The 22,115-nt window shown below is 40.5% G+C and overlaps 1 protein-coding gene across 1 annotated transcript in view; it reads right to left on the bottom strand.

Annotated features, from left to right (window-relative positions):
* LOC108702928 (striated muscle-specific serine/threonine-protein kinase-like) overlaps window positions 1-20,767 on the bottom strand; it is a 133,026-nt gene extending 112,259 nt beyond the window's left edge. Inside the window, 1 exon segment of the mRNA XM_041578767.1 lies at window positions 19,858-20,767. Within this exon segment, the coding sequence (XP_041434701.1) occupies window positions 19,858-20,266 (409 nt within the window). The 5' untranslated portion in view covers window positions 20,267-20,767.
* Between the last annotated feature and the right edge of the window lie 1,348 nt (window positions 20,768-22,115).

The raw sequence follows: 22,115 nt of genomic DNA, 5'->3' as shown, positions 1-22,115 counted from the left end.
GCCCTGCTATTGAATATTGGTATAAAGGTCCCTTTTTTCTGCATTTTTCAAATAACTTCATAATTTCCAGAAAGCATTACATTGTATTCAATTTTATTTTGTATGAACCACAAACTCTGCAATAATACAGGCTGGGAGCCAATGTTATGGGATTAAAGGAAACATGATGGGGAGGGTTTAGTTTCACTTTAAATGTAACTTCTCCAGAACTGTCCATGTTGCACTGAATTCATGTGCCCACATGGACCCTAACAGACATATATAGAATAATGATTTCATTTAATATAATTGCATCTCTTAATTATGCAGCACCATTCAGTTTCCAAGTACTGAACAACTACACACGCGGTGCAGACATAATATCCAGACAAATGGAAGCCTATCATATTCACATTAAGTTGTGACAAGTTGTGTGCATAGGAAAGATATCACACCCACATTTTATTGTGACAGCTTATGGGAAGCATATAACACCCACATTTCATTGTGACGGTACATTAGAAAAGTATCATGCTCACATTTAGTTGTGACTATGCACAGACAAGCATGGGAACTATAAATAACGTTTGTTTGTTTTTTTACCTTCAAATTCTGCATTTGATCTTCCATGAATTTAAATGTACTAGCCCGGAATTATATTTAGCTCATTAGCTGTACAATGTGCAATGTTCTCTGCAGGGATGTCAGCTAACCCTGTGCTAACCCTGTGACATTAGCGAGAGAATGATCCACTCCAGGCATTTTTGAGACCTTATTAACATTTAGAGCGAAGATGAATCCAGGACTGGATCAATATCATCCTGATGCCTCAGTACACCTTGCAGGGGGTCTCCAAAGGAAAAAACACAACCCTGTTACGAATATATAAAAACTTGACAGTAACTGATAGATAAGAAAATAAGCTTTTCCTCTGTAACTGGCACCCTGACTGGCCTTCTGGGTGGGCACTGCTATCTATGCCTGTACAGAGGTTTCCCATGTCTCATTGCTTAGTACAATTTACTGTACCTCAGGCAATGATAAAGGAAGAGGGTTGCTTAGCAATGTAATCTTTTTACCTCATTGGCTGTAAAATCCCCAAAAGCATCTCTTGGCAGTGTTTGGGGGATTGCACTGCCACCCGCTGGATATAGCGTGCAAACAGCAGTTTGCTAGTGATATATACCAGTCAGTAGTCAGAACTGGTCGCTTGGTCGCAATTTCCATTCCCATGGGGTTTAATCTAGGGCTAATCCAAATAGGCTTATCATTTATACAGATTTAATTAACCCTTTGAAACAAAGCAAATCTTTTATTTTGACCCAGTAGAACTGGTAAAGAAAGCACTAAAATACTTAGAGTGGAAACAACAAAGATATTCCAGAACCAATAGCAGATGACCTTATAAATGAGTTATTCTGTGTCTACACACACACATTTATGTGCACTCTGGGTATTACTACTCATTGCCCTCAATTTCCAAGGGCAGGGCCATTTTTGGAATATTTGCCACCTGGGATTTCACTATCCTCGGTAATATCTCCGGTTTTTAATTGCACAAGAGACTTTTAGCTTTCCTATTATCATATAGCAATTATCAGTGCCTGGCTTATCTTTATAACCTAGGGAGCTACTACACAAAAGGAGGTGTGTGAGGGATGGAGCTGTGCTCAGGCTACCAGATCATTTATATTGCAGCTGAGCCTGCAAGACAGCCACTTTATAACTCATATCCGGATCAGTTTCAAAGAGCAGGTGAGAAGGGCCATCAGTCTCCTAGCTACCATTCCAAGACCAGTCCAAAATCAAAGTCAATTTATTCTGGCCATGTCTATGTTTTCCCGTGATCGAATGAAAATTCTGGTTATCTCACTAGTATGCATAGCTATGCACCTCCCTCCATTGACCATTGTTGTGCAAATTGAATGTTGAACTGGGTGCCCACCAGAGAATCCAAAACCCTGTGCTACTCTCGAATCAGACAGGTAGTGCCAAACGGTATAAGTCTGAATTTATGCCCACAGTAGAAATAAACATGGGCTCATGGAAATTCTCCTAATTTTGTCTTACTTGGGCACACCATGAGATGATCCTCTGGTAACCTGTGTTTGGTTGAGTTTGAAAACACTGATTGGTACCTGTGTAGAATCAGCATGTTCTTAAAAATTGGTATGTTCTTATATTATAAATGGGTTTCCCTTTTGCCACTCCCCCTGCACTCCCTTTTTAGTCCCTCCCTTTGTTTCTTAATTACTTTGTTTTCTTTACTATAGGGACCACATCCACATTAAATGTATTCTGCCATAATTTTTATGGTGTGTTTTTTCTAAATGTTACTCTTTACATTAAAGATAATTTATATACAATTTTATTCCTGAACCAACAAATGTATTTGTATGTATGTTTGTGTAGGCAACCATCTCATGTCTTTGTGACTAATCCTGTGCGTTCAGAAAGAGCTAACACTCAGGGTTGGACTGGGGGGCCCGGGGCCCAGCGGGACTAATGTCCAGGGCCCCCTCTGACCCCCTGCCCCCCTACTATGATGCACCGAGCGCGCATGCATGAAGGCGCCACTTGGTGCGCCTGCATAAATGAATAGGTGCCACGTGCATGCACAGATGCGCGCCATCTAATCCGATCCGCAGAGGGGATGGCCCAGCGGGGGCCCATTAAGGGTTGGGACCCACCGGTTTTTTTTTCCTGGTGTCCTGCCGGGCCAGTCCGACACTGCCAACACTTCATAATGGAACTGCTTTCAGATAAGCTATTGTTTTTCCTACTCAATGTAGCTGCAGTGGGACTTGGATTTTTTCCTATTGACTTTTTTCCTATTTTACTATTCACATATCTACCACTAGGTGGGATATTGGAGCATTTTTAGCAATATAGGTGTCAGGCAGCTGTTACCTTCCCATTATTTTGTTGATATGCTGCTAGGGGGGAAGGGGGTGATATCATTCCAACTTTCAGGGTAGGGGTATAAAGTAACTGAAGTTTATCAGAGCACAAGTCACATGACTGTGGACACCTGCAAAACTAACAGCATGTCTAGTCCCATGTCAGATTTCAAAATTAACTATTTAAAAATATGTTTGCTCTTTTGAAAAACAAATTTCAGTGCAGAAGCACATAACTGATAGAGAAGCACTTTTAACTGATGCATTTTGGGGGAAAAATATTTTCCCTTGATAGAATCCCTTTAAGTTATGCTTTATTGGTTTTGTTTTGTTTTCTTGTTTATGTTTGGAAACCTCACTTTATTTCATTTGAAGAACAAGAGACCAATTCTAACCTGCAAGTAAATACAATGGCATGATGCTTGAAATCAATCAAATCATTTCATGGCTCAGTGAGCAACTGGGAAAACATATCCTTTCCTAGGGGATTCCTTTCCAGATTACCACATCCTTTGCAGTTATCAATAAACACTGACTCTTCTGAGCAATTTTGCAATTGACATATATTATTTTTTTTTTCTATTTCTTTTACTTTGCTGCTATAAAATGAGCACCTCTGCTGTGGCCAGAGTTACGTAAAAAAGATGAATTTACTGAAGCATCTCCTGACACTTCCCTGCTCAGTTTTATTGCTCCTGTCACAGCAGAGATGTATCAGGGTTTGCTCAGTTGAGCACTATTAAATTAAGTTATATTGTTAAATGATAAATTATATGTCCCCTCTGTTTCATTTACAGTTTCCTGCCCTTTTCTCCTATACAGTGTAAGTGGACCCTTTATATTATACATGCATACAGGGTTGTTATACCAGTCATGTGTGTGTGGTACATAAAGACTATGTGCATTGGAATTCGTCGCCCTTTCAGTTGTTGGTCAGTGCCCCCTTTGCTCCAAATAATTTACAGATCAGAAATGTGTTGCCAGAACAGAAAGCTTAAACAGGTAAAATACTCAGCTTTACTTCACTCACCACAGGAATTGTATAATTTAGTTTAATGCATTACACAATATGTATTGGTGGGACCACAAAAACATGGTGTAAAATGAGGGGTAACTTAAAATCAGAGTACGTAAAATTGAGGTTCAATTGTAAAACTACCCTTTCGTGTAAGACAAATAATTGAATTAATGTGAACAGTGGTTGAAAATGGCCAGACCAGCCTGTGACTTTATGCAGTACAGTACAAGATCTCCATTCCAGCAGTATATTGTTGGCTTTTATTTCAATTTGAAAGGCCATGCAAGTCTCTCTGCTCTTACTGTTCTTGCAGAGTACATGTTGTGTTTACTAAGGGTGCGCTGCTCCTGTACTGTGTGTTTTGTATTTATCTGCACAGATTGCCGTTAATATCAGTGTGTTCTTTAGCCCTTTGTGTGATTCTGTCATTAGAGGAAATGGAACACTGGAATATTTGTGTGCATTTATCCATCCAAATAACTACTATGTTAGCAAAACATTTTGGGCAGTAAATATATCTCCAGTAAGTAGTCTGTAATTTCTTTTCAATGCAAAAAAAATATTTCGGCCTACCTCACCCATTCTCAAGACTTTGCAGCACAGTTAGCAATCTGTTGAGAGGCTGTTGGCTGCACTAGGGTGTAGGATGTTACAAGGAAGTCCAAGCCTGAAGGTTAGTTAAGATTCTCAGTCTGAATATTTGCTGATATTCTTGACTTATACCTAAATGGCTGAATCAGCAAAGTTTTCATATACAGTGGAATCTCAATTTTTCATCCCCTGAAGTTTTCCCTCATTTTACATATTGTTTTTGGTCCCACCTATATATTATGTATAACACATTTCCCTGATTTTACCTTTTCCTGGATATTTCACCATTTTTTTCTGGTCCCCTGAAAAACATAAATGGGGGTTCTACTGTATCACTGTATGTGTGAGACTGGGTATTTATATGTAGAAACAACCTCTGGGGCTTATGTAACTGTGCACAATGGGGCTGCAACAGATACAAATATAACACATCGTTTATCAGAACAAAATATGATTCATAAAAGGCACAATTGTGAAACAGCCATGTAGACATTGTGATGCAGGCAATGAAGCCAGTGATATTGTTGTTAAGCAATTCCAAAACTCTGCACTGCTTATATCTAGCCTGGGTAACCTTTAATGCTTCACATGTTGTCGACATACTGTTCTTGGTATTCCACTACAATTGTCCATCACCTCTTCCCTTGCAGTGACCAGGGTCAGTTTCAGTGACTTCAAGTTTTATTAAAATTCTCTAATAAATATAATTCTCTTGGAAAGATTACCACCACCCCTCCCCCCATCACCACATCTTTACTTCTTTGGAACAATTCCTTTAAAGGAACAATTCCTTTAAGGACACTCCTATGTACTGTGTGAAAGTCATGAGAAATATTAATTAACACTACATTACTGTGCTTACTGAGCTTCTGCTTGCTAATAGCACACAATTTCATCCAACATGACAGCAAATGGTTAACAAACTCTCTATATAAAAGATTGTGATTACTCTATCAGAGATGAAGAAGGTAATAACATTCCTGTAATTCCAGCAGCACATGAGAGAAAGCTATATATAGAAAGCAAATATGCCTTTGACTTACTGATTTAGGAGGTGAATCGCCACCACCACTTATAGGCTGGAAAAGCAATTATTGACATTGTACAGGTATGGGATCTATTATCCAGAATGATTGGAACTCAAAGGTTTACAGAAAAGATTTTTTTCATAATTAGATCATACCTTAACTAGATCACTATACCTTAACTGGTTTATTATTACAGAGAAAAAGGAAATACTGTACCTTTAAGAATGTTAAATTATTAATAAATAATAATAACAGTGCTTATTTAGTTTTGTCAGTGATGAAGCAGTGAGACTTGGTTATTATAAAAAAAAAAAAAAATGTGCCCACTTATCTATCAGGTTATTAGAAGTCACCTTGGTGTTCTATAACCTGTATCAATGGGCCCTCCAGCCCTAACCATTTGGTCGATTTTATTATCATTTCATATTTCTGTATGGGAAAAAAATGTGAAATGGATGGAGGATAGATTCATTGTATTTATGTTTTTATGACATTAAGAATTTGCTTGATGAGAGGAGGGGTAGATAATTTGAAGAGTTAGCCTGTGGTCTTACCTTTATATTGTCACAGAACTCCTCAGTGACTTCTAATATCCTTATAATTTACAGTAGGCGTTACATTATCCCTTATAATACATGAGTGATACCAGAGTTCCCTGTATAACTTAGCCCCCAGCCTTGTGCCTTTATATGGTCACAGAACTCCTCAATAACTTCTAATATCCTTATCATTTACAGTAGGGGGTACATTATCCCTTATAATACATGAGTGATACCAGAGTTCCCTGTATAACTTAGCCCCCAGCCTTGTGCCTTTATATGGTCACAGAACTCCTCAATAACTTCTAATATCCTTATCATTTACAGTAGGGTGCACATTATCCATTAATACAGAAGTGATATTTAGAGTTCCCTGCATAACTCAGCCTGCAGCCTTGTGCCTTTATATGGTCACAGACTTGACTTGTAATATCCTTATCATTTACAGGAGTACAGGGTTCATTATCACTTATAATAGTTAAAGGATAATGTACCCCCCTTGGAACCAAGCACCTGTGCACTCTCAGCACATGTTTAAAAAACTCCCTCTGCCTTGCAGCCTGCGTCATTATTAATTGTGGACCCCAAGAGGGTGCGGGACCAGGTGCAATCCGCGTAGTTCCACTAACTGATTTCCAGCATTCCCTGTATAACTATCTATTTCCTTATATTTAACATCATTCAAGGGGATAAGTTAGGGTTGTCCAACCCTGTAACTCAGCTTGTTGTAGCCTGACAACTGTTAATAACCCCAGCCTCCCTCAGACAGCCTCAGTAAATATTACTATATCTAACAATTATTACTCAATATAAAATGTACAGGACTTTATGTATAATCCTGCTCAAAGCCCACTGATGCTGGGGACCCAAGGCAAATGTTCTTTCTGCACTACCCATAAGCTGGGCCTTGAAGTTCTCCAAATGAAACCTAGAAACGCATCTGCAAGGTAAAATAACTACTATAACTTAATAGTTTGCCATTGTACTTTTGTATTCTGTATTGTTATGTTTCTTTTCTTCTCCCTGCAGACAAGCCTGGCCAAAGGTCAAGAGATGTTCTACAAGAATTCATTTCTGTATGAAAATGATCCAAAGCACTTCTCTGTGACACACGCACTGCTACATTTAGAATTTTAGGTTTAAAGTACATCCTGAAAAGGAAGCAAGCTAAAGTAAAATCCTCTATCGAAATACAATGTTCTCACTTTATGGAGAAACGTGCTGCAGCAGGCAGTTATTATCTTACAATCATATGAATGGGAGAACTAAGAAGTAATTATGTCCTGGAAATGCATGACGGGATATTTGCTAGTATGTATAGCGCAAGCTTCTTAGTACTTGCCTGAAATGTGAGCCCCTCATTGGGGGATATTGTCTGTAGAGTTGCTTAAAATTAGAACCTTTACAAATGAGTGTGCATCTTATAAGAGAGGGTCAGTATTCTCTATTTGAAAATTGGTGGCGGTAGAGGTTTGGACATCTAGATTTGCAGTAATATGTACTTTTTATGTCATTTTTAAATTTGGCATGCATGGCAAATTCAAAATGTTCTCTCTTGACATAGTTGAGGATTGTATGGGATATGTGAAAACATAAGGGGCTATTTCTGCTGAACTGAATTTAATATAGGGCTGTGTTTATGCTGCTGCTGTTATATACCAGTGTTTTGGGGTATCTCTCTTTACAGGCTATGATCTTACAGGAAAAGGAAACCTATAATCCCTGTGGGATGCCAAGATGTTAGGTACCTCTCCAGCTAGTCTAGTAGCTCACTCACCTCCAGAGGCAGGCCAAGCCCAGCTCTCTGCTCCTCTCCTCGTGCACATTAGCCACACCCGCCGCCGACACGCATGTGCGCATAAGTGGCCTCGGACAAGCACTGACATCTGTTAAGCGGCAAGCAGTAAGGAGACAAGGCCAGGAAAGGGGCAGGCAGCAGAAGAGGTACTTCTGCCTACCGCTATTTCTAGCCCTGCCCACCTCCTGTTTTATGCCACACTACCATCTTTTTTCTGTATCCCCTGCTCTGATTTGAAAATGGTGCATATACACAACAGAAACCTGAGAAAATTCCAGGGTGCTGGAAAAAGATAACAGCCCAGCACTTAGCATTGTGTATCCTGGCCAGTTTATTTAAAAAAAGAAAGTGCAAGCCCTGGATGCAAACTAAGTAACTGTAGTCACTGGGGAGTAGGAAAGGAATGTTTGAATAACTGCCATAACAATATGGCATCCACCAATCATATTAGGTTTCTTTGGCCTGATTCATTCAGCCAGAATTGTGCTTTTTTTCAATTATAATTCAGTTACATTATTTTTAGCACAAAATAATTGGAATCATGGAACAAAAGACAAATGTCATTATTTCTATTAGACACACACAAAGAAAAATACAAAAATAAAAAGTTTTCCTTTAATATTGATAGTTTAAAATGATGATGTCCAAAAGAGACCCAAATCCTTCCCCGCTCACTTCCCCCGCCAGCAGGATGGCACTCGGATCACTTTGGTTTTCCGAAGTTGCCTAACGAGGAAACTTCGGGCGTCTTCGGAAAGCCGAAGTGATCCGAGTGTCATCCCGCCAGCAATTTACTTTCTAGCCAGCGGGAAGGCAATTAGTCGCCTGAAGAAGAGGCGATTTGTGGCGACCAATCTCCCCAAGTTGCAGTGTATTCCACCACCCTAAGAATAATGACTACATATATTGGTAGTTAAGTTGCACAAATCTGTTCTAGAAATGACTTATGATGACAACTTCCCCACTTGAGAGCATTGCATGAAGTCCTGTCTTTACTCAGCTCCCCCAAACAAGCACAGTAGCATTTCCACACCAGACAGATGTCTTGTAAGAGCCAATGTTTTGAAAACTGTCACCTGTAAATGCATGTGCAGCACTGTCACCGGGGGAGTATTATACAATATATATTGTATGTCATACCTGGGAGCATTAAATGTTAGCTACAGTAACCACACTTTAAAGTGCTATTGACCTCATGTACCACTTCCCTCTAGAGCACTAAGGAAAAAAGGAGCATTTATAAGGACTTGTAGGGTTAATTTATTAATGATGAGGCAGGGTGTAGTGCCGGGCCAGATTTGTCAGTTGCCCCAGGCAACCCGGCTTGCCGTAAGCAACTTCGTCCCCGCAAGGGCGCGCAACCATGGACTCGCGTGCGTAGCCGCGCGTAACCGAGGACGCGTGTGCGTAATCGTGCGCAACCGAGAACGCGCGTGCGCAATTGTGCGTAATCGTGCGCAACCGAGGACGCGCGTGCGTAATCGTGCGCAACCGAGGACGCGCGTGCGCAATTGTGCGTAACTGCGCAACCGAGGACGCGCGTGCGCAAAGCACTTTGACTTCACAGAGCGCACCCACTTTTCAATGTGGTAACGCCTGCCGGACTAGGGGTAGGCTGCATCTAAAGTACCTGGTGTCCCCAAGCACGTGCCTCTTGTGCCTACCCCTAGTTCCGGCCCTGGCAGGGTGCAAAATTCAAAAACAAATGCTCATGTTTTTCATCTTGCCCCACAATAAGCTTTCACTGACAAAGGACTTTGGAGTAGGTTCAGTAATACCCGTAACCCAAGGCGTCATGAGCTACACCACTGAACAAAAACTATTAACGTAGAAAGCTCACAATTCAATATTCACTTTAGCATGTATCTCTCTTTAGCATGTATCTCTCTCATAAAGGAACAGTAACACCAAAAAAAATAATTACAGTATAATGTTCTGTTGACCTGCACTGGTAAAAGTTCTGTGTTTGCTTCAGACACTTACAGATAAGACCTGTAGAATGGTACAATGGTATTTTATCTGCTGTTTATCCTGTGCCTTTTCTCCTTTTCCCAGCTTGAATGGCTGCCCCCATGGCTACACAGTAGTTTGTTTATATAAACTATAGTAATGGTTCTAAAGCAAACACAGAACCTTCACCAGTGCAGGGCAGCAGTAAGTTATATTGTAATTACTTTGATGCACTTTTGTTTTTTGGTGTCACTTTTCCTTTATCATTCAGTCTGAGTGATAAATGGAGTAACTAAAAGCAAAGTAGAGGCACTATTATCTATTAAACCAAACATGGTATATATACTGAGCATAACCCCCTCTCCAGTGCAACACTAAGCTAAGAATAACCCTCATGTAAATAACTGAAATATTTTCTACCAGCACAGACTTAATGCTCGCATACAATACCAGGAAATATAACATGTGTGACTTCATATAGTCTGTACACCACACACTTTGTGTGTCCTTGGGAAAGCAAAATCAGCACTTTGCTGCTACACATCATTCTGCTCCCCTGCACACAAATGCCTGGATTTTGAACCAATTACATGTTATTTATTATTCGGATCTGCAGCAGCTGTCTAATGTGATCCCCTATCTTGACACTAAAGTCTTGTTTTAAGGCCTGGAAAGGAGAAAAGATGTGCAAGGATCTGTTGCTCACAGCCTTCAAGATGCTTTTGCAGCTGAGCGAAGATAAGCGAGGTCTGGGACCAGGAGCTATATTTAGTCTGTGTAGTATACTAAGGGGGGGTGGAGGTTATTAGTAACATAAAACCTTGTTGCCTTGTCAGATTCTGAGAGGCTGACACATTCCAGTTCGAAAAATAAACCCAGTAAGAAATCAGAGAGGCACACATACACTGACACACGGGAAAGTGGCCACTGAGTACGGTCGGCAGGAAGAGCTTGAGAACTCTGGGGACACAAGGATTGGCCTTATCCTCCCAGTTCACACTTTACAAAGCTAGTGTGCAAGTGTGCTTGTGCACAACATTCATGATACAAGGTTATAGAACTAAACAAAGTGTGACCAGACACAACATAAAATAGTGTGCATTGCTCTTAGATTGTAGGTTGAGCCAATGTAACTAGTAAAACATGCAGTGTATGTGTACCATGACTATACAGTCAGGCCCGGATTTGTGGAAAGGCCACCTAGGCTCGGGCCTAGGGCGGCAGGATTTTAGGGGGGCGGCATGCTGCCGAACCACACCCACATTGGTTCAAAAACACTGGGGATGTGCTGGAGATGCAATAATTTTTTTACATTTCCTGTGTGCCAATCCCCATTGCTCCTGTCCCCCTGGAGGGGACAGGGGCGATGAACGGTATTGGGCCTAGGGGCACCCACTATGTAAATCCAGCCCTGTATACAGTGCTATAGTTTCAGGGGTACCCAGGGCACAATTAAGCACTCACCCCAAATATCACCATTACTGCCCTTTAGTCTGGCCCCCCTTAGCTCATAACAAGGTTACAGATATAGAAACATTGGGGTAACTTTCATCCTACTATAGTTCCAGAGGTACTCAGGGCAGCAAATAAGGACTCACCCCAAAGCTCACCCTGAGACATTCAATTAAAAATGTATTACATTGAAATCTATAAATCATCTCTCACCTAACTTTGAGTTCATTTGGCATGTTAAGTCTTTTTAAGTCTGTAATGCCTCTCATTAGTCCACAATACACACAAGGCTTGTATTGTGCTTCCTTCCCCATCTTTGGATCCTTTTATGGTGCTTTTGAAATAGAGGGCAAACGTCCTTACTGTTGTACTTACTTGTGCTGTAATACCAACCCTAATTTGTTTTAGTTTGGCTGGAATTGATTTGGTTCTCTGAATATGTTATATATATAGCGCAAGGTTGTAGACATCTTCCATAATCACACAAGTGTTTATCTATTGGGATTGTTGATGGCTTATTCAATTAAATTGATTCCTTTTTAATCACTTTCATTGTTTTTGAAGCAAAAATTGATTCCCGAGTGGAACTTGCTGGTGACAAATACCTACACAAATCGTATGTTCCCTTCACGCAGAGAGAGGTGGAATTGTTTATCTCTGCGCTGGAATCTGTTTCAAACAAAGGATTTGCAGAGGTAACAACAATGGCATTTATTGCTTTAAGAGGTGTTAAAAGTTTAACAACATATTGAAATAACAACGTTTGCTATATGTCTAGTAACCAATATGATCCAATAAGCAGGTAGCACATGATGGACAAATGTTCAGAAGCAAACATGTTATTTAGTGTTATGGTCTACAAGACCTGGAGCCATACCATGGCCCAGCTCCAACATAGTCCATAGTGCTGTAAAGTAGCATGACAACTGAAACTTTGTTCTAAATCTTCTAAATAAAGCCTATAACACTGCACATTGTCACATGCTGCTGAGCAGTAACACTGTAACTTTGTTCATTGCATGATGTAACAAAATATACAATGCAAAATAATATTCCATCAGTAGGGGAGAAACATCAGGGCAGGAGAGAAGGTAAAGGAGGCTAGTGTGAAAAGCAAACTGTACATCCAAAAGACTGACTATATATGAGATCAGATGTCTCTTTACATATAAGTATTCTTGCACAGACATTTATTAGATGTACCTCAACAAAAGGTCTCTAGAGGGAAAATTAGAGATAAACAGGAGCCCTAATACAACATTTAAATGATAGGTGCCATATAAAATGTATTATTGTGCTTATGTCTTAGGGTCAGGACACACGCTCTGATTCTGGGAGATTAATCAACCGGCGACAAATCTCCTCTTTTTTGGAGTGACTAATCTCCCTGAACTCCCTTCCGCCGGCTAGAATGTAAACTGCCAGCGGGATGACAATCGAATCGCTTTGTTTTGCCTCACGAGGAAACTTTGGGCAGCTTCGGAAAATGAAGCGTTCCAAGTGTCAACCCGCCGGTGATTTACATTGTACCCAGTGGCATGCAGTTCGGGGAGATTAGTCGCCATGAAGAAGAGGAGATTTGTCACAGGGCGACTAATCTCCCTGAATCTGAGCGTGTGCCCTGACCCTTATAGCCATAAAGAAAATGTATCAAAACTGCTTTATCTCCTGCGCTGGGCTGCATTAGACACTTGCTGTATCTGGTGCTTGGTCTTGCTCTAATGCAGAGCACAACACTGGCAACAAGTAGCTGCCCTCTTGAAACTCTGTTTGCCCTTTAGTTGTTATTTGCACATCTCAGTAGGCTAATTCATTCCTGGCTAGGCATGACTTGCCTATGATTAGAAAACTAGCGTACAACATTCTACCTTACTATCATTCTCCTGTTTCTGGTGTATATATGGAAGAATAACCAGCACCCCAGACATTTGGTGACCATTGTGACCATAGAAATCATATATACCAACATTCAGCACTGATTCACTGATCAGACTTGTTATGACTGCGGCACACAGGGTAAATTTGAGGCTGTTTTCTGGCTACAGTCGCCTAATTAGAGAGGCATTCAATGTATTGTGTATTAAAAAGTCACACAGTCACCACAAAAAAAATCCATTGACTGTAATGTATTTTATGAATGTTTGATGAAATGGGACAGATTAGCCCATCACTTATAATTTTTTTGTTTAGGCTGAATGCTTCACACAGATTTGTCCAAATTGAATCTAAACCCTAAAAATAATTAACTGTAAATAAATGTGTCCTGTGCTTTAAAGTTACTTGCAAGGAAAGCCTGATTCACATGGGTGGGATGTCAATATATCAGGCACCCCCAGTGAGCCCAGTCACTATCTGGACTGACCCTCCTTTTAGGAAAAAATGTACTGACCAGAACCTTATGTAGATAAGAGAAATATTTGGTTTGAATGGATTCAAAAGTATCAGGTGAGGAGCAAGAGATTGAGGCATTGCGATTTTGGGCAGTTGGACTCATATCAGATAGTATAGAAGAGAAACATGACTATAAAGAGCCATTTGCTGGTGCAGTTCCTATGCCAGAAGGAAGGGCAGAGACACGAAGGGATTGAGTGATGGAACAGTTTAGCAGAATGGAAAGAAACATGGAAGTAAAGTGATACTATGTGTTTGGACTCCTGCAAGAGGCAATCCATTAAAGAGTGAACAGATGCATGCGCAAGTGATTTCTAGTTAGTGATATCCTCTTTATATTTGCACATAACTAGCCACAGGTCTTTAGTTTCTATTCTGCTGGACAATATCTGTATGCAGGATCTTGTAAATACCATCACCGAATACAGGCACACAGCCCTACTTACAGAAGTGTCAGCAAAAAAAGTGGTAAAAGGTTTCAAACTTGCAGCTCAGCCACTGGGATGGTGCCAGATTGAAAGCCCTTCATGTTTAAGGCATCCCTAGAGACCGAACACACAGTATCTAATTAAAGATCACAGCTCTTTTTTCCAAGCCACCAGACACAATCTTTTGCCAGAGATGTCATGGCTTGGCCATCTGCCCAGCTTTTTGCCCTCTAGTTGTGTAAAGAGAAGAAAACACCTCCATAAGTGACTCATTTACTGATCAGTGAGAAGGGGTTAAGCAGCAGGAGGTGTGAAAATGCAAAAAGTTTGGCTTGTAGGTGGCAGTTCAGCGCTATGTCTGTTTGTTTAGGGGATGTTGCACCTGCCATATTCAGAATTGGGCTCCATTTATTAAGGGGAAAAAAAGCCATCACAAGTTTGTAGTATTGTATCAGCTAAAGTCCTTAAAAACTAAAAGCGGTCAAGTACAGATTATGAAAACTGAAATGTATGCTTGCTGACCAAAACAAGGCTGCTTCTGCGGCCAAGCCATCAGTACTGAACAAGGGTTTGCTCAATTATTTCTGCTGTCAGCATTAATGCCTTGCTGTGCCAATATATGAATACTGGTGGGGGGGGGTCACTGCTGTGTTATAATATATATAAATGAGTGACCCCTTCCAACCAGAGTGAATAGACAAAATAGGGATGCCACCTTTATGCAAACAGATAAATATTAAAGTGCCATATGAATCCTTTGGGGTCTTACTTTGTACAGTATATATAAATGATAGGCTGGCGTCCCCCAATCACAGTGAATGGACACAATACAGTATGGTTTTAGGGTCTCCATAACAATTACTACTTATCTGGAAGGGCTGGTCCCAATAATTAGTACACCTTCTCAAGCCCTGCCAACTGAATCCATGCCAGTCCATGTTCCTAACCCAACAAGCCAAACTCAATTATCATCAAACATAGCCACAACCCCACCCACTCCCCCGCATGTTCTGTGAATTAGACCTTTGTGTCTTTCAGGGTCTCCCCTTGAGAAAGGTCCTCTGACTGGATTCCTCCCTCTAGCTTACGAAAGGCAGCCCTGCATTTGTGCTGTTCCTTTATAAATATGTGGGAATATCATTCTCCACTAATGTTATATAAGGACCAGCACAACATTGTGGAGGTCTTGCAGGGCCTTGGTGAAAGGTGGTCATAAAGACTCATGGAGGGGACTTGTTGACAGATTACACATCAAATGCAAAGCAGATAATGTTTGTTCATCTGTTTCTGACACATAAATACAATCCATGAGGCATGAAATCTCTAGGGTATGAGGTCCAGTCGTGGATAGAACTGACATGAAATTAGAGCAAGAGTAGCAGATAGATAAGAAATATACTAAATCTAGGGTTATTGACATGCATTTATGAGCAATATGTCAGTATATTGCTCAGCACACCCTGTATATGGGCATTCATGTATATGGGGAAACCATGTTTTTGTTTTGTCACTTGTCTTTATAAAGCTCTGATAAAAGAGCTGGCATTGCTGTCGGGGATAATAGTTCAGAGTTGAACAGGGATGAAGCCTTGGATTATCCCACAGCTGTTAGGGGGATATAAGGCCATATTACCTACAAATCTTTGCTAGCATTTTTGCAATGCACAGTATGCATACCAATATTACTACCTTCAGAGCAACAAGACACATCTTGCAGTCAGAACACATCTCCTGCAGCCTCTCTTCCTAATGTTATACATTGTGCAGCCTGTCTGGACTGACTAGACTCTCCTTCTTAATTATGAGTAACTGGCAAAGCAGTAATCAGACTTGGCTCTCTGTACATCTCTTTAGCACATTACTGTCACTGCCCAGAAGCACCAAAAGAAGGCAGTTTTAACTCTTTAAGTGCTGTAGATGAAATGATCAATAGCAACTTGTGGAAATAAACACATTGCCTAGCTTCACATGCTAACAGGTGTGATCTCCACACCTTGGTTAAGGCTAAAAGGCACAAATGCCAGGCCAGTGGCGTAACTAGATATTACTGGGCCCCACAGCAAATTATTTTTCAGGCCCCCAAAATGTTTAGAGGTTGACTTGTTTCTCCAATATTTATTGAAATTGTATATGAATTAAGGCCTCATGGGGCCCCTATACCTCCTGGGCCCCCCTGCAGCCGCAGGGTCTGCTTCCTCTATAGTTACGCCCCTGTGCAAGGCCAAGAATCAGCTGTTCCTCAGGAATAAGCTCAATTGTGTGTCTGCAGCCAGAGCCACTGTGTCTGCCTGGGTGCAGACATATGGGTGGATTTAGGCACCGAAATCCACTCTGTGTTTCTGCAGCCAGGTTGACGCAGTTACTTTGGGTACAAACACAGAAAGCAGGAGATAAGAGTGGAGGAGCTGCTTGTACACAGGCCGAGAAACAGCCCATGTGATATTACTATAAGGCTATTTGTGGAGTGCTGTTGTTAATGAACATTTCCTTTGTTTTTCAATGGAACTTAAAGATGACATTGAGGGTGTTTTGACTGCAGAGGTTCTTCCTAAGAGCACCGCCATGGTCATAAAGTTGCATGAGCCATAGCCTGAAAGGTCTATGTCAGTGAAAAACTGCTACCCCAATCCCCACAAAAGCCCGTTCTTAGTCACTATGCCATAAACGATACTGTATCCATAGCAACACACCTTTTCATGGCATTTGTAAATGGATTGTAATGGTGGAAATGTAGTAACATAAGTGGCACAAGAAGAGTAGCAGGGGAAAAGTGAGCTACAAGTCTTTAAATTTACTTTTAATCTATTTGGTTCCACAGATCAACCAAGTTGTTTTAAATGTACAATAGTGCATATTTACTGGCATGCCAAGATCAAAGTATCACAGAATTTAAAGGGTTAATTAATTGAGTTGTTCAGCACACAGCTCCTTAAAGGGATCCTGTCATCCGAAAACATGTTTTTTTCAAAACACACCAGTTAACAGTGCTACTCCAGCAGAATTCTGCACTGAAATCCATTTCTCAAAAGAGCAAACAGATTTTTTTATATTCAATTTTGAAATCTGACAAGGGGCTAGACAATGGGTCAATTTCCCAGCTGCCCCTGGTCATGTGACTTGTGCCTGCACTTTAGGAGAGAAATGCTTTCTGGCAGGCTGCTGTTTTTCCTTCTCAATGTTACTGAAGGAGTCTTAGTAGGACATGGGTTTTTACTATTGAGTGTTTTTCTTAGATCTACCAGGCAGCTGTTAGGGAGCTGTTATCTGGTTTGACTGCTGGGGAGGGGGGGTGATATCACTCCAACTTGCAGTACAGCAGTAAAGAGTGATTGAAGTTTATCAGAGCACAGGTCACATGACTTGGGGCAGCTGGGAAATTGACAATATGTCTAGCCCCATGTCAGATTTCAAAAATTGAATATAAAAAAATCTGTTTGCTCTTTTGAGAAATGGATTTCTCAGCTGATATAGCAATGATAGATGAGTCCTCTGTTACCCATGGTGTTTTCTTTGCCATGGAAAGTATTATTATTCCAGAAATGGACTGAAAATCCTGTTGTGTTGTAAACAATGGGATTCAGATATACACATAAACCACTGTGGTTTGAATGTTAAACAAAATCTCAGCCATCAGTGTAGATCAGATATAAGAGGTAATTTTTCAAATCTGCAATGAACCGTTGTTTGCACTTAGATGAGCACTAAAGGGGCGCTTGGCACTTAAAATATGTCCTGGGGAATAGAAAATTACTCCTAGATTTGGTGCCACTGATGCCATAGAATGCTAGCAATGCTAGTAATTATTTCCATTATGTCAGTATGAGAGGCATCTTGAATGCCCTACAATCCCTTACTGACCTTTTTTCAGGGGCTAGGGGGACCATAATGGCAAAAAGATGCTTACTATTGATATAAATTGTGGCATACTCCAGCAAACAGCTTTATTTATATATGGTATATATGGGTTTTATACATGCCAGGGTTATTTTTGGAGGACTGGAACCTGCCTTCACTCCAGCCTACTGATGTGTTTATCTAAGGTAGCAGTCAGGAGAGTGCCCTAGAAGCAACAATGTAACAATATATTGCACATATATATGTAACAATATATTGTGGGGACATTCTAGGAAATTCACTAATAGGTACAATGCACTGTAGGTTTAGGAAATGTAATATGCCCTGACAATGCTTTTCAATCTATGTCTAAATTACTCATGTTTTCAACACCATCCCTGTAACCAAGGAATTGTTTTCCCTGTATATCATATACTGTATACTGCAGAAAATCTGACCACGCCAGTGATTTTGAAACATGGTAACCCACATCACTTTAGTTCTACATATGTATGTAATTGCCGGTCTCTTTAAACTACTGTACATAACATTGTACATATTAATGGGTGTTATTAGGAGATGCTGCAATACAGTGTGCTCAGCTGTTAGCCCACAATAAATGAAGTGAAAGCAGGGCCTGTAAGTTAAATCGGGTGTTGACTGTCAGAAGCAACATGTGTGTGTGTGTATAACAGGGTTATCACCCTGTTAAATGAATCTGACCTAATGTTATGTGCACAGAATAATATTTGAACTCACTATGGAGTTGCATAACCACATAAAGGCACAAAGCTGCAAAACAAGTGATTATATACAGCTCATGAAACTCCAAGGCAACTTCAAATATCCTCCTATTTTCAAGGTAGGTCTACATAATTTCTAATAATACACAAGTACAAGAGGCAAGTGACATCACTAAGCACAAATTTTAACTGATGACTGCTAAACATTGTTTATAACGTTATGTTTTATACATTATGTATGGCTCTTTTGTATTCTCTATGTATAGTATATGTTTGTTAGATGCACTCCCCATGTTTATGCTTCCTCTGACTTTATTCTGCTCCCCACATTAACAACAGGCCCCCGTCACCTTCTTGTTTAGATTGCAATGAGCCCAATCACTTGATAAAATGTCATTGGTTACAAAGCCTAGGATAAAATATGCTCTTTTACAACAAACTCTGCTATTTAGGGCCATTTACATGCATTATGCAAACCATTACCAATATATTTATTTTAACACATGACATCTACAAAATGTAAAATTGACATGTTGGATACCAAATATTCCTTAGATACCATTCAAACTAGTCCATTATGTACTATCATAAGGGATAATTAATAAAAATCAATAAAATATGAATGTAAAGATAAACTTATGTACTAAGCTAAATCCCAGACAGGGCATCCATACCCCCATTCCAATGAACATCCAAATCCTGGTATCCTATGCCTTGGTCGCCATAGCTGCACAATTCATCAACTTTACCAAATTATCTGCAAACTGAGGGCAAACTGAGCGCATTCCATTTCATTTAATTCAGTTAGCCAGGTTCCATTTAAGCGTCCCCCAGACAACAGATATTTGGCATATGGTCTTATGTGCACAAAACAACATTTGGGTGAAAGGCTGAAAAAGCACAATGAATCCCAGGCACCTTAAAGTCAAACAATACAAAACACAAAATCAAATAGCTACAACTCACAGAATCATATGAAGGATTTATAGTTCAAACAGAGGCTGAGAACTTATTGCAGGATAGTCACCACCATATGTTAGTAAAGGACAATGAGACCTCTGTCTGGCCATGCCTACCATTTCTACTTTGCCACATTTCAAAGAGTGCTGAAGAAGGTGTTATATACTGTATATCTAAATATATCTTTATATTGCCCATGTTGTGATATCACCCTTCCATGGCTAACAGCCCAAAATGTATAATTACCTTCTAATTCAATGATTGCCAGCACAGCAGAAGTTATAGCCTCCCCCAGAGGATTCTGGGCCACGCAGGTGTACACTCCAGCATCCTCCACCTGGCTGTCCCTGATGCATAGTGTCCCATATTCCTCTCCTCCAGGTTGGATGGGTTCCTGATTCTTGTACCAGTTTAGGGTTGGCAGCGGGTGACCTGCCACTGCCACCTTTAGGCAGATGTCACAGCCTGTGCCTATAGCAGCATTTTTCAGCTTTCGGATAAACTGAGGGGGAAAGGGCTGCCCAGGTTCAGCCATTAACTTGGGATGTTTTGGGGGAATTCCTGGGCTTGGTGGAGACCTAAATTTATGAGTTGGTGAGATAGGGGCTTCCTCTTCATTTCGGGTCAAATTCTTCCTCCCATGGGCTCGATGCATGTCAAATTCTTTGTATAAAACTTATGCTTGGGGTGGGAGGGGGGGTGATGATTGAACCTTCAATGGCCTCCTAATTTGGTGTTGTTTTCCCTGCAAAGAGCAGTCAGTGGTATAGTTGTGTCCCAGCCGATGTCCTGGTCAGAGTGGGGAATAAAGTTTTATGTGCTGGGAATGCAAGAAGGGAACCCAAGCACTTCACCTGTTTCTTGTTATTCTCTGCACAGGGAGAGATTATGAGGAGGAGGCAGTTCCTGACAAAGTGGCACTGGTGAGAGTGGGCATTACAGTTTGTATTACAGATGGTGACACACTTTATTACAAACAGTTCAGTGCCTGCGCATTTAGTTTCTCCCCTGGGTCTCCTAACCTGTATCCAGGTGGCTTCAAATTTTCTTCAGGTCTTGCATGGTAAGAGACCTTGGACATCCCCCAGATCTTCTCCCTCTCCCCTTCAAACTCTCTCCTGCAAAAGAGACCCTGCAGTCCTGCTGAGCACTCAAATTAGCCCCCACTGTTCCTAATGACCCCCCCTTCCCTAGTGCTCCAAAAGTAGCACTGACAGCTGCCTCCCCTCTTGATATGTGACATAACTTGGCTTCAGCATTTTACTCCCCCATCCTTCCCTCACTCCCCTGAACACTGGCCATGGCCATCCCCAGCTATCATCTCCTTGTGCAAAGAATAGTAACTAGGCAGGAATTACCATATTCAGCAGTGACGAACTAAGACAGACAGGTTAAGGGGATGGGCAACAAAAGGTAAGGAAAAGGGACACGTCACTGCTACAGGCTGTATTGTATGGATGCAACATTTCATCATACATGGGTTCCCCTATTTGATATTCTTAATTCTGAGAAACAATGGTAAATGATTTTCCCCACAATTGCACTATGTTAAATAAACTTATTTTCAGACCCTAAAATAAAGCTTATAAGCCTTATTGTATAAGACTCACAAGCAAGCACATGCTCAAAATTTGATTTCGTTTCGGTATAATAAGCCCCTACATTGTTGGCCTAACTTCTCCTTTTCTTCTTCCTGAACAGAAAATGAGCTAAAATTAATATTTAGCAACAAAATCTCCAACTAAGAACTGAATTGTTCCCAGAGGATTAAAACTTGAAAAAATAGTAAATTTAAGGTGTTTCCTTGACTAAAAATAAAAAGCTCCCAAATGGTGAGGCGAATGAGTGTCAGAGTATTTCTGAAAATATATGGAGGATAATTCTTTCATTAATTTGGAACTGGAATTTGCTTTATACTTTCTAGACTCGCCAGGAGTCATTTACAACGTGCAGGGCAGGGTGTAGAGTTTAAACAATGGGCATCTGCTTGGATGTAAAAAAAAAATGTCTAAGTTCTCGGAGCTCCAAAATAATGCACAAAGGCCTGTGTTTGCCCCATTAATACAGTGCTGCCTGCATTTAGTATTATTTAGGGGCAGGAGGTAGAGGTGCATAGGTGTTCTCCCACCAGTAACCTACCCATCGCCTAATTTCGTCCTTTAGTTCTCTACGACTTGGGGTCTCAGTAAATGATCCTTATTGATCCTTGCAACTAGACTGAGTTGCTTGAAATAGTGCTAGAAGTCAGTTTGAAGGAAACCTTGCTTTAAAATCAGTCACTTTTGGTTTCTAGTCATTGACCCTAACAACCAGATGGAATAGGGTCATGATAGAAAGGCACAGAAAATCAAAAATAAACAGAATTACTATAAAAATTTCAAATATGTTGTAAAGTGAGTTCATGTTACAAAAAGATACTAAAAAGATCTTAAAGCTGAATCTCTTCCTATTCTGTCTATAGAAACATTCCACATTGTTTTCACATCAAAGAGATGGACTTACAC

Source organism: Xenopus laevis, chromosome 9_10S (assembly GCF_017654675.1).
Source record: "Xenopus laevis strain J_2021 chromosome 9_10S, Xenopus_laevis_v10.1, whole genome shotgun sequence".
NCBI classification, from domain to species: domain Eukaryota; kingdom Metazoa; phylum Chordata; class Amphibia; order Anura; family Pipidae; genus Xenopus; species Xenopus laevis.
The sequence above is the reverse complement of the archived record's forward strand: the minus strand, read 5'-3'. Positions and strand labels throughout refer to the sequence as shown.